The sequence below is a fragment of the Sturnus vulgaris genome, chromosome 1 (assembly GCF_052056855.1).
Source record: "Sturnus vulgaris isolate bStuVul1 chromosome 1, bStuVul1.hap1, whole genome shotgun sequence".
Lineage (NCBI taxonomy): Eukaryota > Metazoa > Chordata > Aves > Passeriformes > Sturnidae > Sturnus > Sturnus vulgaris.
This window is the reverse complement of record NC_142243.1, coordinates 69,430,280-69,448,892: the sequence shown is the minus strand read 5'-3', so window position 1 is coordinate 69,448,892 and position 18,613 is coordinate 69,430,280. Positions and strand designations below refer to the sequence as shown.

General features: G+C 42.8%; 1 protein-coding gene across 8 annotated transcripts in view; it reads left to right on the top strand.

Moving 5' to 3' along the window:
* The window catches only part of PHACTR1 (phosphatase and actin regulator 1), a 297,967-nt gene that overhangs the window by 272,101 nt on the left and 7,253 nt on the right, over positions 1–18,613 (top strand). For all 8 annotated transcript variants that reach the window (XM_088169389.1, XM_014878573.2, XM_088169414.1 and 5 more), the window contains 3 exons: positions 5,406–5,461; positions 10,263–10,324; positions 16,751–16,891. In XM_088169389.1, the coding sequence (XP_088025515.1) occupies positions 5,406–5,461; positions 10,263–10,324; positions 16,751–16,891 (259 nt within the window). The remainder of the gene's footprint in view (positions 1–5,405; positions 5,462–10,262; positions 10,325–16,750; positions 16,892–18,613) is intronic.

The following is an 18,613-nucleotide window of genomic DNA, read 5'->3' as shown; positions in this document are numbered from 1 at the left end:
CTACAGTCTGGCTGGCAAAAGCTGGGCTGGCACTTCAGAGAAGGTGAACTTTCAGGCTTACAATGGTTTTTTGCTCATTGTGCAGTGATGTAAGGAAAGGATGTAGTTCATTCCTGCCCTCTGCTAACAGCTAACTGGTAGAAGCAAATACAGGAGTTTCTTCTCTTTTACTCTGAATTTTATGTACATGGTATGGGTTTGCAAAGAGCTCCTGACAGCATTTACTTCATCAATTCTGCTTTGCTATCAGAATTATTACTATTGGGAAAGGCGAGGTAAATTAAGACTCTTTACTCCCATTGGATTTTCCTCATGTGGAATTATTTCACTGATGTAAATCAGCACAGTTCCACTGGCTTCAGTCATGCTCATTTATGTCAACTAAAGAGCAATGTGACAAGTAGTTCTTTGTAGCAGCTGGCTTCGCATGTGCCCAGCTCAGATTTACTGCTCTGTTAGAGTAGTGTCTAGGGTAGTATGAGCCCAGTTGCAGCTGGTTAAAGATATTTGCACATACAGAATAAATTCAGGAGTTGCTCCAGAGGTTATGCTCCACTGTGCTCAGAAGTTATTTTACATCAGGGTGACTTAAGTCATGAGGAACATCTGTGTGAGCAGGACTTGGCTCAGAGATGCCTTGGGGATATTCTGGACATCTCTCTGTACTGCTGTGTGCCCTGCCATGTCCACCAATCCTGTTTGTGGGTCCCACACACCAGATGTCACCATTCAAGCACTGGAGAGCTGCTGAGTTCTGCCTTTTGTGTCTGCAAACACTCACAGTTAATAAGCCTGGCAAGTGTGTGGGGAATCATTTTCTGGCAAGCCCTGTATTATATCCAGCCATTTTACTTGCATATGACTCCACACTAGGCTCTTAAATTTTCTTGTCCTCTGGACAGAGGCAAAGATGAATTCCTGGTACATAGAAAACACATATCCCACATCATCCTGTTCACATAACAACAAGCTGGATGGCATGAGCCAGCTTTCTCTTGGGGCTCATCCACAGCAAAACTAGAGATCAAGGAGAGAAAACCCATGACTCCTCGTAGGGGACAGCTTAGGCAGCCAGGAGCATCTTGCTTCAGAGGTGCTGCCAGACAAAAGGGCTGCAAAAATCTGAGCCGAGGCCCCACAGCGGGTTGGCTGCTGTCCTGAGAGCCCTCGGGGAGTGGCCACACTGCAGAGCAGGGTAAGCATCACCGTGTACTTCATTTAAGTGTTTTGTCGTGCCCAAGGAGATGTTTTTCCTTTTATTGCTCCTTCAGAACACTGACACATAGAACAGAAACTTTTCATTCTGAGTTCTCAGTTTGCTGGGGAGGCTCTAAACAGTAGCATCCATCAGTGGAAATGCTGCCTTTCTTTCCTGTTGCTCCCTGAGGAGATACACCAGCACCAGCCAATATTTTAGATCTACAGCAATTTATTTTGCATGATTGTCGCTTCTGGCCTCAAACTCCTACTTATCCGCCATAATGTGACCAGCCCAGCCCAGAGCAAATTCAAAAAAACAAGGAAACAAACAAAAAATAAAAACACCCCACAAAAAAAGCCTCAGTATGCACTGTCCTTATGAGGAACTCCTCGGCTCTTACTGTCTAGCACAAGGAGTGTGATGCATTTGATCATGCAGAAAATTAATTTAGAAAATGAGTTTGCTGTCAAGTTTGTCTTTGTGAAAGTGAGAAAAGTTTTTATTTTTTTACTGACAATCTCATTTGGATATGATTTTTTCAGTGAAATCCTAGCAAGGATTTCCTTATGTCACCATAAATCTTAGGTAGGTTTCCTTTGTAGTAAAACCTTTGTCACAATGTATTTGCAAAACTGTTGTAATCGATATTGCAAAAATGGATGAAGTGTAAACCAAGCAATACATTGTAAAGCACAAATTATAAAAAACTTTCCTTTCCTTTTGAGTGCCTGAAGCATATTGCAAAACAGTATGGATGGCACAGTGAAGGTCAGGCATGTTCACACATGAGTATTTTAAATACAGAAAGTGCAGTTAGAGGTGGTTACTTGTTAAGGTCTGTCTTCCCTGTTCCTTGGTTAGACACCTGCACTCACTCAGTTTGATGAAACAGCCGGAATTACCTTTCTGATCAACAGCAGCACCACACACCTCACTCCATCCTTACAGTTTGCACAAGCAGATCCATTCTTTGCTGTGACACCAGGTTCCTTCCTCACCTCCATTTTCTCCCATTTATTCTGATTGTGCTGCTAATGAGACACCTTTTTCTTGACCTGTGGCCTCCTGACTGCCTCATGCAGCCCCTGTGATGTTAAATGAAATAAGGCACAGCAGCAAGCCAGCAATCAAACTACTGAAATCAACCTCTGCAAGCTAGGTGGGCTTCATTAACAGCTTTTTATTCTGGGCAGGACAGGAAGGAGGGAAGAAGAGGGGAGCTATCACCACTGATGTTTGCCAAGGTCAGAACTCTGTGCTGGTGATGGTGTACTGAAATTAAGTGTGAAAGAAAAAACTGTCTTTGCAGCCATAGTAATAAAGCAAGAGCTGCTTGCGTTTCTTGATTTACATTATCTGTAACTAGTATAAAGGTTTTCAAAGATTAACAGATGTTAACAGCTGCTCAACATCTGGCAAGCCTAGAAATTAGGTAGCAAGAAACAAGAGCTAAATGGTGCTGTTCTGAGGAGCTGGTGGAGGAGTTTGTAAAGCCCCAATAGTTTGGGGCCAGAAGTCACTGTAACAGCATGAGACAGAATTAAATTAAATGAGCAAGAGACCATGAAAAGAGAAATTGGAAGAGCTTGAAAGGGAAGGACTGTGGATGGGGCTGGGTTTATTTGAGGAGCTCATCAAGGAGGGACTTACAATGAAGGAGCAGGAGTAGGTTCAGTCAGTCCTGAAGGATGATGGAAATGAGAATGTAACAGCAGTTCATGAAGATGAAAGCAGACACAGGTACTGGAGGCCAAGAACCTCCATGGCTTCTATTCATGACTTTTTTCATCCTCCAGTGCTGCTTTACTACTTGCACTGTAAGGACTAATTAAGATTTTGTTCCACTACAAGAATACCTTAGCTTTTCCTACTGCCTAAATCACAGTATTAAAAATTCTTGGGATTATAAAACTCCAGAAGTGATTGATAATCCATGAATGAATCTATTCAAAGTGGCACAGCTTTTTCTACTGTGCATCCCTTAAAAGTGGCAGTCACCATTTAGGCAGTGGCACTCTGCAGACTGAAAAGGGTGGATAATGGGATCTACAAAGTAATTTGACTCTTGATGGGGAACCTGGGTATCCTTGGCTGGCTTTCACTAGGGGCCCTTCCAGACAGTACGGGGAAGAATCACATGGTCTGTAGGTCCTGAGCAGCACAGGAGTAGAGGGTGCATATATTACCAAGGGCATACTTGGAGGAAATCTCTGTCCTCTTGTGTGGAAGCAATGACACCATAACATTCAGTGAAAGCTTAGTTGAAGTGCATCTACTTCATGGCAGGTACCTCACTAAACACATGGAAGATGTTGCAAATAACTTCTGTAGGTAGATAAAACTTCTGCCTTCTGTTAGAAATGTCCTAGGGTAAACTGTTTGTGACAGAGCAGTTCTCTGAGTCCTTGAATCCCTGTTTTCTTGGAAACAGGAGGACTTTTGGGGAGGGTTTTTTTCTTTCTCCTTTTATTATGATACTTGTTTCTGTAGAAGCCATCCACATGCTGGATGGCTGGAGTTGATCCTGAACATCCCTCTGATGTATCTTCTTGAAAAGCATCATGGCATGGGGGATTAAAAACATTTAGAATACAGTTCCTGCAGACATATGTGGTGGGGCTAAAAGTGACAACCTTTTTTTTGCTTCTCATATGATGCTAGAAATGAAGTAGTTTTAATTGCTTCAGTCCTAAGGTGAAGTGTCCCATTAGCAACAGCTACTGTATCTTAAAGATGGTAAAAGCAAGCACTTGAATAGCACTTTCTGTCTTCAAAGTACTTTGCAGACATTCTTTACTTCTGAATTAAGGATCAATTTCTGTCTCTTGTAACACTTTTCTAATGAGAAAAATATTCAATCTGCCATGAGAAAGGGACGAAGCTCTTGACTCCAAATTCTGCACTGAAATAGGGTTATGTTCTGCTGGTTTGTTTTCATGGTGCAAAGTGCCCCCAAAGGACATATGGCTAGTATCACCTCTGCTGATGGAAATCTTCAGACTGTAAAATCAGATGCCTGTAAAGCTTCTGCCTTCAAACAGCTGTGTAGGAGGTGTGCTCCTGCCCAATGCTTGTGCTTCATTCAGTCCTGTGCTCTGCACACAATGTGAGGGGCAGGGGTCTTGAACTGGCACCCACATGAGCTCCTGGCTCTGGAGAAGGCTGGGGATGCATGTGCACCAGCAGCTTAGCCCTGTCGGACATCTCTCGTCCAGCCTTGCAGAGCCAGCTCCATTTCAGGGAGCTGCTGTGCCCAGGGTCGGGGGAACATTCATTATAGAAAAGGAAGCCATGCAGCATTCTTATCATTTCCTACCAGTGCCCAGTAACTCGCAGGGAAACTGGTCCAGTTGACAGAGACTGGAGCCCTCAAGTTGGAAATGTCTCTGAATGACCAAGTCTGAAGGAAGAGAAAGCTCTCATGTCATTGGTATCATTGACAAAACTCCCATTGACTTGGATAAGAGTATGAGGATGCCCAACAGTGCTGACTTCTGATGTCATCTCTCTGGTTTACTTTGCTTTGCAATGACCCTTTTGTGCTTGCTCTGTATTCTGAATATTCAGGTCATTCCTATGTACAGAGCCCCCATTTGTAATGAGATTGTGGGGTTTGTTGACCCTATTTATGTACCGGTTGACTAGCAAGTCACACTGATCCTTCAATATAGGATTTAATAAAAGCCACAAGAGGAGGAGAAGGGAAGTGAGTGTGATGAGGAGGAGGGCTGCTATTGTTCTGCCCTTAGTGCTGCCAAACAGTGCCTTGTTTTGTCTGTGTCTGTGTGTTCAAACGCTCTGTGAACAAACGGGGCGCAGTCAGGAGGCTGGCGAGAGGGCAGCGAGAGGGTTAGCTGGATCTCAGCTAGAAATACTTGTGCAAGTCAGGAAGCAGGCATGGAGGGAAGGAAATTAAGTGGAGACATCTGTGTGGCTTAGCTTTCAGCAGCTCTGCCTGGGGTAGGGGTGGGAGAGTCATGCCTGAGATGACATAACATATTTCGTCTTTCGTGGGATTGAAAGAGAGGAAACTGCGAAAGCGAAGCATGGTGTGTGTCACGCGTGGTCCAGGCATACCAAGTACATAATGGAGCAGTGTCAGTGTTTTGTGTTCTGCCTTTCACACCCGAAAGTAACTCTTCAAGGCAGAGAACTGAGGAGAATATGATATGGTCCAAAAACTGATCTTGGACTTCTTTCGCAGACGACTGAGCCAGAGGCCGACTGCTGAAGAATTGGAGCAGAGGAACATACTGAAACGTAAGTCCTGATTCTGCTGACATTTAACCTGAAGCCAGATAATTTGGGTTAGATTTCGTGTACATTTGGTATTTTTTATAAACATCAACTATTCTCTGTAAGCACCACTGATAATTATTAAAAATAATAAAGGGCATCATAAGTGCAAATAAGCGTGGAAGTCTGTAACAACATCTAGTTCTGCAGAAACAGTTCTTTAAAATCAGAGTCAGTAAATTTACAAGAATAAACAACCTATGGAGAAAAAACCCCAGATGTTGAATGACATTCCAAACAGGGGGTCAGTCATCCTGAAAAACCTCCTTTATGCAGCATTTATATAGATAAACATCCCATTGTAAGTTAGTAAAGACATTAGGGGATAGCTTGATTAGCTTTCCTATAAATCTTCACAGCAATCTATGCTAGCTGGAGCCTTTATTCAATTTTTTAAAGAATCCAACGTGACTCAGGGTTATTTCCCTGAAATGTTCCCCTGAAATTCTCCCTTTAAATCAGCCAAAAATTTTTGGTAGATCCTCAGCATGTGATATTTTAAAGGGATAAAATACCATTCAGAAATCCTGAACCAAGTCAGTAGATACATTGCCACTGACTTCAAGGGAAGCTGAACGGGATCCAACTTTCATAACCTCGTGAATGAACAGGAAGAAAATGACAGTTTCTTCACTTGCATGGAAATGTTTTGAATATTGAAAACAAAAAAGCTGTTCATCTAATTGTTTTGTTACTTTGGAAGCAGGAAAAAAAGTTCTTCCTCTTTTAAGTTAGTAAATGCATATTTCCAGGAAAATTTTCAAATATTACTACAGAAAAAAGTATTCTGACATGGTATCTTATACATAATGTCTCCTTAGTTGGTCCATAATTCACCTTATCTTGTTCAAATAACTGCATTGTGTGGAATCATAAAAACGTGGTAGCAGAAGATTAATTCTCTGAAAATCAGCAGAACTCATTTTTCAAATACTTCAAAACCAAATTCTTAGCAGATTAATGATAATGTTAATGCCTAGCAGGGTCTTTTCATCTGTTGATGTTATTACACGTGGCAGACAGAGAGGGAAAGACACCACTGTCAGTGCAAAGAGGAGAAATGACCGGGCAGCAGAGTGGTGTGGGCATGCCTGAGGCTGCTGGAAAAGCCATTTGTTTGGGACCGGCCCTCTCTTAATAACTGTGCTCCTACTGTCTACTCCTAACTCCAGTGACTGGCTGCTGGAGGAAGTCAGGGGCAGAACCTGGGGAAATATTTGGCACATCCAGCTGTGATTGTCTCACAGGGGCGTAGCAGAACATCTGGAGAAGGGGAGACCTGCGACGTGACTGATGCCAGGCTCAGGCACAGAGGGACAGAGGCCAATTCTCTGCAGCTCATGTTGTCATCCTGGGACCTATGAACAAACACATGTCAGGCACCACCTGGCACTGGTGCATGACCAGCAAACACTGCCCTGGCACTGGGGGAGGTGGGGTCTTGGGCACCTGCTTTGAACCAGCATCAGCAGAGAGCAGCATCTCCAATGCTGGGTGCCTTGAAAACATTCCTAAAGGACACAGAGTGCCCTAAAGATGTCTTACATTTCAGAGGAATTACCCCTTGAGTAACATCAGTTTCTTTTTTAGTTGAATAAACGCTCTTAAATGACATGGATGTTTGAAAATATTATGCTGAATCCAGAACCATATTGTATTTCCTAAATGGAATTTTTGTAGTTTGCTTTAGCACAAATCTGCCCCAAAACATGTGTGTCTTGGTAAACAAACAGCTTCCTAATTGCAGGAAAGAGTAATGTAGTATTTCCAAGGCATTCCAACTTTTGGTGAACCACAGCAGGGAAAAAAAAATTAAATCATTACATAATTTTAAAAAGAAAGCATAAATATTCTCTACCCTTAAACAAGGAAATACAAATATTTCTGATTTGTGCATCATTTTTTGTCATTCCTCTAGACTTCTGAGAAGGAGCATTATAATAAATACAATGGAATGTAGGGAAAGAGAGACATAGGAAGTGCTAATAAAAAGAGTGTGAATTCTCTGCATAAGCAGGTCAAGCAATTTGCAAAAGCCCAGCTTAGAGCACGCACAAACACAAAAGAAAACCTACCAAGCTCTCGAGCAGACTAAACAGGATTTTCCCTGCAGTTAAAGCTGAAATCTCTCTGATGAAAATGTCGGGTCTGGTACCATGATGTTCCTATTACACATATAACTGCATTACTGCCCATGCTGATGGGAAAAAAAAAGGCAAAATGTGGTTGGACAGCCAGTCTTTATGCATGAATTGAATGCTTCCTAGGTCTGTGCTACTGCAATAATTATGAGTTATCTTTACAAGGGCAAAGCATCCATTGCCAAATTCTGCTACTTGCTGATAGCAGCAGTGAAATCACAGCAGCCACAGCAAGGAAACAGAGCAGAGACAACTGGTTCTTGTAGGGTCCTTCACTGAAGTATACCCCATTCACTGACTCATGTTTAGGTCAAAGGCATATATTAGGAGGAGTCCAAGCCTGCAGGGTTAGTTTGAAGACTAAAGAACACTTTGCAGCTATACTTGCTGTCCAGTTGTATAAGGAAAGATGCCTCAATCCCATCATGCACCACCCCTGTGCCACTTCACAGATGGATAAAAGTAATCCAGTTGTCAGCCTGGCACATTCAGGGTTGCATAAATTCCTCACAAAAATGATGGTTAGGTGGGTTCTGAATGCCTCAAACTGTATTGGGGGACATTGCACACAGGCACAGAAATCAGGTGTGAAAATTGCACCTACATCCAACCGCTCATCCTGACACACAGGTTTAGAGAAACAGAGAATGTCCTGAACACATAAGATAAAAAAATAAAGCATCAGTTCTGTAGCTTCACGAGATTGGCATGACTTAACTTCAAAGAAATAGCTAAAACAAAGTCACTTTCTAGTTTGGAAAGAGAATGTATTCTATTTTCCAGCTTTTGCCTGCCTGAAGTCTTAAGCCTGCCTGGCTGTCTCTGAAAGTGGGTGGCTGGCCTGAGAGTGAGGAGAAGAGAAAAACATCAGATGCCAAGGACAAAAATTAATAGCCATTACTAAATTTTCTGCATAACTCCTTGGCTGCTTGCAGTTCTACCTCGACTCTGTGTGGGTTCTCTTTAGTGCTGTGTCTGAAGGCAGGCATTTGCAGGACCAACTCCTCCAAATTTGAGACACAAAGGGAAGGAAAAAATTACTGGAGGGTCAATTGCTAGAAGAGTATCCAGCCCAGTAGGGACAGAAACCGTTGAAAGAGGAAAATTACATTTATCAGTGTAGGTACTCCAGTGATTGCTTAAAAAGACAGTTGTGACTCCCTGCTGTCATGTTCATTTTAGTCCCCTACTGATTTCCTTCCTTCTGAATATATAAGCAGCATTTTTGGTAAAATGGCACTTAAAGATCAGAAGTGTGATGTGAAACATCGTAAGATCGACAGGTCCTTTGTCCACTTCAGTGGAGATTTCCCAGTCCTACTGAAGACAGTGAGCAGTTGTGATAGCACTGTCAGCTCTACTGTTCTGAGCAGTGAGAAACCTGGTTTCCAGCTTAGCCCTCCTCACCTGCTCAGAGGCTTCTGTGGTCTCTAAACCTTAGGTCTCATTTCTGTGTGGGGAAAGCCCCAGTTTTCTAGTGAGGGTGTTGGCTTGTGCTCTTCACAGCTGAAGAAGCCATGGCTGGTGGATTGTTACTGCAGCTCTGCAGCAGCTCCATCTGCAGGATCAGCAGAGAGGAATGTGGGATTCCCCCTTGAGTTTAGTGCAGTCAAAAGTTTAATGATTTAAATCAAGGCACCTATCCTCAGCTGCTCTTTGAAGTCCATAATGTCCCCTGCAGAGAGTTATTCCTGCCTGAGCTAGTCCTCGCTGAGCAAAAACTGGATCCCAGCAGGGGCACAGAGTACTTACTGGAAAAGTTGATGAGTTGTGTTTGCTCTCACCTGTTATGTGCCAGCATGATTGGAGGAGTAAAGAGCATTTCAGCCGCCAGTAAAGCAGTGAAGGCAGATCCTAACTGATCGAGAAGCTGAGTACCTGGAAACCTGAGATATTAGTGACTTTTGGTAAAAGTCAATGCAAGGACAGTTCATGACAGCCTGCTCCTAAGTTGAAGAAGAGTTAGTGTACTCAAATGTTACTGACCTCTTGAGGGAGAAGAGTTGAGGCATGCCTTGGTACGAGCTTGTAACACGTGATCTTTTGGCTAAATGTTAAAAGTTAATTGACCTAGGATGAGCTTTTATGCTCCAGTGTGATACTTCGAAGGCTCACAATGGAAGGACACACTCTCCTTAACTCTGCTCATGCCGTGAGAAGTTGCACAATTTGCCTGGCACTTCTGTTCCAAAGGGTTTTTTCTATTATCTCCAAAAGTAAGCTACGATAAGTTATTCTGCAGATGGAAAAAAAAAATGCACGTTTCTTTCAACTGTTGACCTTGCAGAATCCAGCCCTATCGTAGCTGAGCCCCCTGAGGCCACCAGGCCTGTGGGCAGGGAGATAACATTTTTTGAAGAGCTGGCTTGCTGCCCAGCACTTCTAGAAAGTGACACACCTGAAGAGGTGCCAACACAGGGAAAGGAAGGAAGCTGTAGATGTTTTATGAAACGTGTGAAGAAGCACAGTAGCTACAGATCGAGGACATTCACCAGCCCCAGGGGGACATACTGTGCATCAGAGAGGTCCTGAAACATTAATATACTGATGGAAAGGCTTATTTTGTTGCAAACTGTGCATGCCTGATGAGTCCACAGTCTGAGATCCTTGTAAATCTTTTACAGCCCGGAATGAGCAAGAGGAGCAGGAGGAAAAACGAGAGATTAAGAGAAGATTAACACGTAAGGTGAGAAGCAGCTTTGATCCTATTATGACACTACTGTAACTTCCTCCCTATTGCACAGTTGTTTGCCTTTTTCCTTCAGCACCATTTTCAAAAGTAGAGTGTGAAACAAGTCTTACAAAAAAAACTATTTAAAAGAAATCAGCAATGTTGCAGGGTGTAAGTCCACAGAGAACAAAGGAAACCACTTTGCAGGCTACTGCTGGTAACGTTTCAAACAGGAAAAGAGGGGAACTAGTCTTCATAAATGAAAGAGTTTTGAACAATGAAGGATAGAGATCAGCATTTACAAGGACCAATGCTTCTTGTAAATGTAATGGCTTCTATGACCATTACAGAGAGCAAAGTTAAATCTATGCTGATTTGAAAACTCCACCCAAAAAACCCTCATAAAACTGGAAGCTAAACATTTTCTGGAAAGAGAGGCTGTCAGTTGAAGCATTTAAAGTAAATAGAGACAAACATTTGCAGAAAAGCATATAGTGCAGAAAACAATCTTGTATTGGCAGGGAAGAACAAACAAAATAGCATTGCTTGATTCAAAAGTCATTTACTCTTGAAACTGAAGGACAGTCATTTCAGATGTACGCATTCCATTTTGCAGCTGGTGAAAATGTCTACGGATGCCCAAGCATACACAGTGAACAATCCATCCTGCTATTGTGGGTAAACTTTCTTACAGCACTGACATATTTCCTATCTCCAGAAGTAAAGAAAGCCCTCTAAAGACTCACATGCTTGTGAAGCAGCACCATTCCCTTTCTGTACAATTTTGAATGGGTTAGTTTTTTTGATCTATGTGATCACAGCTTTCATGGTATAAATAACAAGGAAAGGTCTTTAAGGTCTCTAATAATAACAAGGAAAGGTTACGTTCTGAGAACTGAATTGCTTTCTACCATGGTTAAAAATCTCATGCCTTATTCTCAGTTCATGTAAGTAGGTAGAATTCTTGGTCACCAGTGGGGGGATACTGCTGTTGTCTGCAAGAGCTAGAGAGCCATAATATTGTTTGTAAAACACATATTCCTCACCACGATGACAGGGATGATTTTGCATTCCCTCTTAGCACTGCCTGGAAGAAAAGATCCTAACTGCATTGCAGAGGTTTCATGGGATTGAGGCTCTGCGCAAAGGCTGGAAATAACATTTTACCAGGCTTTCAATTTCCCTGTACATTGAAGGGTAAACACGTGCAGGAATTCAGGGCAGAGCTTGATGCCATTTGAGGAGCAGCTGTAATAGATACAGAGCAAAGCTCCCCATACCCAGTGTGCCACCTAAGAAGTGAGGGCTTGCTGACAGAGCCGGCTCCATCACCACACGGTTCCCATCCTCCACTATCTTGCAGGAAAGATGCAGAGCACAGGAATCTTATCTCACAGGCAGAGGCCACAGCTCAGCTAGAGCACTCAGGTTGCCACTGCTTCACATCAGTGTCTGCTCCCTAAAACCTCAGCAGTTTTCTGGGAGAATTCTTCCTTTGTCTTGTTTCCACTTTTAACTAGGAATAACAGGGAAAGCAGCATCAGTCCGAGGCCCTGGCATTTGGTTCTTTGATGTTCCTGGTCACAAACCTTTTTAGTCTTTTTATTTTGCTTCCTTTCTAGTAAAGATTTTTCTCCCCCACATTTCTGAGGTTGATAGCAACATGATTTAACATTGTTTGATTTGGATCATCTTTTTAAACTGTTGTAAATTGTTCTAGTGACACATGTAATTTTAATGAAAGAACTGCAGGGCTGATCTAACAACAGATTTTTTTCTCACCTACCAAACATACCGTCATAAAAGCTCAGAAATCACTAGAGAAGTTAATAAAGTGTGCAAGTGTTTTAGATAACAACTAGAAATGCCAACCACTGAGTGAAACCTGCAAAAATAGTTGTTATTCCCCAGCTGTGTCTTTCATGAGCCTGTCCCAGATGTGTCGTTGTGTTTACAGCAGAGTGGCAAGCTCCTTCTGTCGGTTTGTACTGAAGTCTTAGTACCAGAGGATGTTAAACCTCAGATCAAGCTGAAGTTTAATTGAGCACAGCAAGTGTGTTGCCCAGCAGCCCTTTCTGTTTGCACTGAGTTTTCAAGCACACACATGACCGCAGGGTAAATTCAACATGAGGAAACTCTGCCATGTTGCCTCTTTTGTAATCGTGTGTAGCTGGGAATAAGGAAACTGGGTTCTGTAGAAGCCACTGATGAGACTTTTGACCTTGCACTAAGAAACTGCTACAGTCCCCAGTTTCTTTGGTGGCAACATTCCAAATCCAAGGGAAGAGCCCACTCCATCCATAAAAAAACTGTTCTTAAAATTCCATCAGCACTGACATTTTGTTACAGTGTTATGATGATAAGTTGTAACATGACATGCTGTAATGAGTAAGATTACCTTGCTAGGTATAGATGCCTTATTAAAGTCAGCAATAAATATCCGGTTGAATTCATCATCTGGACAGGCAATTTCTTAAAAAAAAAAATTAAAGAAATCAGGTGACCTATAGCAAGCTACCCCTTTTAGCACTTTCCATCCTCTCCAACTCATCTAGCTCCACATTAACTGGGGTGAGGAATAGCTACCATTCAAATAACAAAATGAAGGCACATGATGTTGGCTAAGTTTCTCAGCCTCGTGTCCCTCCTGCCCGAGGAAGCAGAGTGGGAACATGTTTGCCTGTCCCCTGAGATGCCCAGGCACCCCTGTCCTCTCTCTCCCTTCCCCTCAAGCCCACCAAGCACCTTTGGGCACACGAATGTCATTTGAGTGGAAGGACGTGTGGATTAGGAAAGTTTTTTCTCTGAGCACTGGTCTCGACCTGCAGCCCATTCAAAGAATTATTAATGTGCAGAAGCCCTCTGGAAGTGTTACAGATGGGTCACGTCCACAGGGAGATCTGGGCCCCCACGAATTACTACCAAGAAGGTGTCTTCTCTGAACCATGGCGAACTTGGCCGAGGACCAAGGCTATGAACACAAGCCTGAATGTCCCCTGAGGGCTTCCATTACAGAGAGAGAATCGTAGCCTGGATTAACAGAGCACTTTACAAATCACTTGCAAAGTGGAATAGAACTCTCCTTTTCCTACCTTCTCTTCTCTTAAATGGCACCATGCTTCCCAGCCCCCAGAGCTGTTTACTGCTTCCTATCCCCCCACTGCCAATAGCTCATTTTTCTCAGAGGTCTAGCTCCAAAAGGAAATCTCGCAGAGCTGTAGTACTGACTACCAAATTGAAGAGGTGTGGCTGTTTCTTAAAATCTGTACAATAATTTGAAATCTTCACTCCTGTTAACTTATTGCCCCAGTCCAATTTAAATGCTCCGTTCACTGGTGCCTCTCTGGGAATTATTTTCCCTGCTTGAAGATGTTCAAGCTTTTCTTTAAATGACCTCCGCTGGCTTGCATCAGCAAAGGCTGTTGAAAATAATGAACTCTTGAGAGAGGTGGGACTCATCAGAGAGAGGTGAGAGAGAGGCAGCAGGGAGGAGAAAGGTCAGAGAAGAAAAAAAAGTTAGTGGCTAATTTGGATAAGCTGCATTTATAGTCAGAGGGAAAGGTCTTCAGGGCATTTTCCTCACATCTTGCTCCTGTCTTTAATGCAGAAGGTGGGAAGCAAAGGAAGATGCTGCTGGTTAGGGTTTGTAATTTTTCAGCTTGTTTTCTTCTTTAAATAACAACTATAACATTTTAATGAGGTAACAGAGCAGGCAATGATGACGTGCTAACATAAGCTTCCTTGTGACTGAAGTAAGGCAAACTCAGCATTTTGCATTTGACTAAATCCAAGACCAGACTGGCAAGAGTAAGTCCCTCTCCCCTTTGAGGGTGAGGGTGCTTGGGTTTGCCTCATTTCCCATGCCATGGACAAAGGCGGGTGTGCTAGACCTTCGCTTTCAAACTGCCTTAGTATCAAAGCCTGGAAAATGTCCATTTGTATCTACAGCACTCCAGAATATACAGAAGAAAATTTGACCTCCTGTGACAAGGCGTGAGAGGTCCTGTCCTCATTTACTGCTCTTGCATTAATACAATTCCATTTATTTGAAAAGGGAATTTTACCCTGGTGCAGACTCAAATAATGAGTCACTCACCATAGAATTACCCTGCTCCCTCAGCTCCCAAATCTTCACAGATAGGTAAATAGAAATGTAAATGCCCAGGTAGTGCACACACAAAGAGTCCAGACACACTCATGTACATACGTCCCTTTTACATGAACAGAAGTAAACTTAAAAGGGTCCAGCTCAGTAAGAACTCCTTCTCCCTGCCTGGAGCACCACACCTTGTGCAGACAATTGCATTGTGCCCTTGGCCATGTCCTTGTCCTGTAATTTTTGAATGTTCCCTATTCTTTCTGCCTGTTAGGAGAGCTCATTCTCAGGTGTTGCTCGATAAGGACTCTGTAGCATTAAGCAATTTAGACCCAAGAGACCACAGCTCACAGGTCATAAAAATAAACTGCAAGGTGAGATTTCAGATGAGCTGTGCCCTCAGTGTGGACACATTGAACTGACACCTGCAGTGGGGCTGCTTACAGTCTGTCCTGCAAAGCTGCTTCCCCAGCTAGTCAAGAGTTACGGGAACTCTGAGCAGCCCAAACATGCTGCAAGACTCTCACACCTAGAAGGTCACAAGACATCTCTGCAATGGTATGAGAAGAAGGCAGGGAAATTTGTTAACCATTCAAATAATGTAGCTTAAATTAATGGCTTTTAGAAAATGACTTAGCGTGGTTCTCTCTCTCATTACACTTAGCATGATCAGATTGGCACTTTGGTTTAATGTACTGAATATATTTTGTGTGCATATAGTTATATATGGAAATATATGTAGATTTATGGCTACACATGAACTATGTGATACCAGCCATGGATTTCAGGACTCTCTCGCAGCCAGAGCACTGGCACAAGAGTCAGTGCATCTTTTTTCCATCCTCATTCCCGTTCTCCTGAGCATCTCATAGGCAGGACATTAGTGCAGCTCTGCAGACTCTCAGCATGAGGTATTTGAACCCAGTTTGTGTGTGCATGCTCAGGGATGCTGGTATAAGGAGAGCAGCCACTGCTGCCTCCCATCACAATCATCTTTTCTAAATAGAGAAGAGAAAGACAACCAGCCGTGCCGAAAACAAGCACGCAGGTTTACACAGCCAGATGCAGGATAGGGCGGTGGAGCTCCACCCAAGTGCTGAAGAAAGGAGGGATTTTTCACCCTTCACTTCATATCCTGGCTGTTTTAACTCATAATTCTCCCTAGAAGATTAAATGCAGGGAACTGAGATACTTAATTTGGAAGAAAGGTGGATTCAGGGGCGTAAATAATGCTGCGGAATAGAATCTCAAGCATTTTATTAAATATTTACACCTTTCACCCTTCACAAGGGTAAAGTATTTCAAACACATCTATTTCTAGTGAGTAGGAAGAGCATGATACACTGTGTAGGATATTATTATCAGGATATTTTTTTTCCTGATGTATCCTGGTTACAAATGTTCTACTCTAACACTGAAACTTTTCAGCTAATCTACAACCACATGCACACATTTATGTAGCACCTTCAGAAACGATTGTGTAATTGCTTTTGACATTCACCAGCATGTTGTGCATCCAAGGAGAATTGATCCCTGAAAGCCAGCTCCTGTCCCTGTCCATGTAACTGGCTGTGTGACACGTGGGCTATCAGCACACTAATTTAAGAGGAGTTTTTCACTGTAGCTGCTGTGGAATTTAAAATAAGTGCTTGAAACAATGAAGATGCTTTCCTGACATGATACAATCCACCATTGCTTTTGGCTTGTAGCATGCAGAATAAACTTTTAAAAGTCAAACATGCTGTGATACAAACCACAGCTGTCAATAGATGCAGTTAAAAGTTCAATAAGCACTAATCATCCTGCCTGCCTTTTCTGAAGGTAAGGACTGGTCTGCAGAATATCGGAATGGTAAACAAAGTTGTTTTTCACCTTTTGCATGTAATTCAGGGCAGGAGCCACTCCATGCCTTGGCCTGACTCCTCTCAGGCAGTGCAAAAGTACAGGCAACAGCAGCAAAAGGCTGGAAAGTGCACATTATTTAAGAGTTGTGTTGTGGTCTTTGTCTCTTCCTGGGACACCAGTGCACTAGGAGATTTTCTTGCCTTACATCTCATTTCTGCCAAGGGTGATCAACCTCAGCTGGGAATCAGCAGCCACAGCAGCTTCCCGAACAACAGTGGGCTGCTCTGGCAGCAAGGTGAGACAATATTTAAGGTGTCATAACAAGAGGGTATTTCCCAGGTAGCAATTTTATGAAAGGCAAATAAAAACAAAGAACTGGGAATGTCCGAACACTCTTATTACCATAATGGTGGTTGCAGTAAAATAAATCCCCAGGCAGCACTCTGTAGGGAAATAGCAAAGTCCTGATGTCTTTTTCTACACCTTCCTCAAACCTGCAGCTGAGTCAAAGGCCCACAGTAGAAGAGCTACGTGAGAGGAAGATCCTCATCCGCTTCAGTGACTACGTGGAAGTGGCAGATGCGCAGGACTACGACAGGAGGGCGGACAAACCCTGGACACGACTCACAGCCGCCGACAAAGTAAGTGGAGCAACTCTGGGAGAGCCATGGCCTAAACACCCACAGTATGTCATGGCAAACAGCATCCCCTGGGTCCCACAGATCCCACGGCTGTCAAGGAATAAACATCCACCTGACATCCCTTCCCAACACACCTGTGTTTTTTTCCCATTCACGATGTTTGTTTATTTTGTTTGAAGCATAAATCTTTGGCAAGAAGGTTCCTATACACATGGAAACCAGGAGAGGGAAGGAATCCCAAGTCCCTTGAGAAAAGGTCTTGATGGCAGCCCTGTTATTTGTTAGTTGGTTTTGGTCTTACCACATTATGCTGCCAGGGGAGAGCTCTGGCAAGACTTAGCAGAGCAGTGAGACAGAAGCGTGTACCAGAATAGCTGTGGCAGGACACGACAGGCTTGGGTATGAAAATGCCAGCAGGTCAATTTGGCAAAAACCCCCATCCCTCCAAAGCCAGATCACTTCTCTCTTGTGGGTTACAACAGGGGTCTTTGCTCAGGATTTCTGCCACAGGGTACTTTAAGCGCTGAACTGAAATCACACAAAACCTGCAGATGAAGAAAAAGACACACGTTTGATATTGATGGCACTGCCCTCTGAGCACTGGTGGAACTTCCAGTAAATAGTGTCTCTTGTGTTGGCATTGATGGCAGAGGGATTAAATTGCTGGCAAATTATATCAGTCACATGCTGAGGGTCTTAAGAGGCCCTCAGGAAAAGTATTTAAAAGATTTTATGATCATTGTAAGAAGCAAGGACTATGAGGCTCAGTGATTCAGTCATGAATCTTGTAGTCACTCTATGATGCCCTTTTAATTTTAAAGACTTTCAGATACTTGAATTCAAGTCTTGACTATTTCTTTGCCATGGAACTCATTCATTCAGCAATGGAGAGCATGATATCCAATGTTTAGAGCATTAGCAGAATTTCTAGCCACACCACTTATCTATGGTGCTCTTGGTTTTATTCACAAAGGACAGCCTGTTATACTTGTATAATTCAGCTAAAGGACTTGTATAGGTCTGTGACGTTCTCCTCCTTGATAGAGGGATTTTTTCAGTTCAGCTTTGGCTAAGTTAATGTAGCATAAACTGATCTGAAAAAAAAAAGAAAAACTTCCTCAGGACTGTCCACAGACCATAATATACTGGGTTAAATTAACTTTTCTCTTTTTACCTCACCATGTTTGACAAGATATTAGTCAACTGACTTAGCTTTATTCTCTTAGTTGTTTGATGAGGGAGGGGATAAATCTCCCAACTAGTTCTACAGCCTTTGAGAGATCTCTGGGATGCAAGGCATGGAGAAGCTTCAGCTGGGCATGGAGATTTGATCTTTCATCCTATGCCTCTGAAAAGAACAAGCATTAAATACCACTATAAAATGTAACCTAGTAAAGAGTTTAGTATTAAGGAAGAGTACTTTGGTGTCACTTTTTCTTTTTTTATAGTGCATGTACAAGTTCAGTAGTCAGAGAAAAGGGTTAAGTCCTTCAAATTAACCTTTTCTCAGCAAAGCACCATCAGAAGAAGAGATGTTTGTCATTCTAATATTAATGCCCTTTATGGCATAATTAAGCAGATAGATTGGTTTTTGTTTGGGTCCTGTGGGCAGTATTCTGATTTCTACCATCCAGAAATGATGACTGGTGACCTGCTTTTCCTCAACACTATGTCCACTGTTGGAAAAAACAGCCAGACAAATTGAAACAAAGCTACATCATC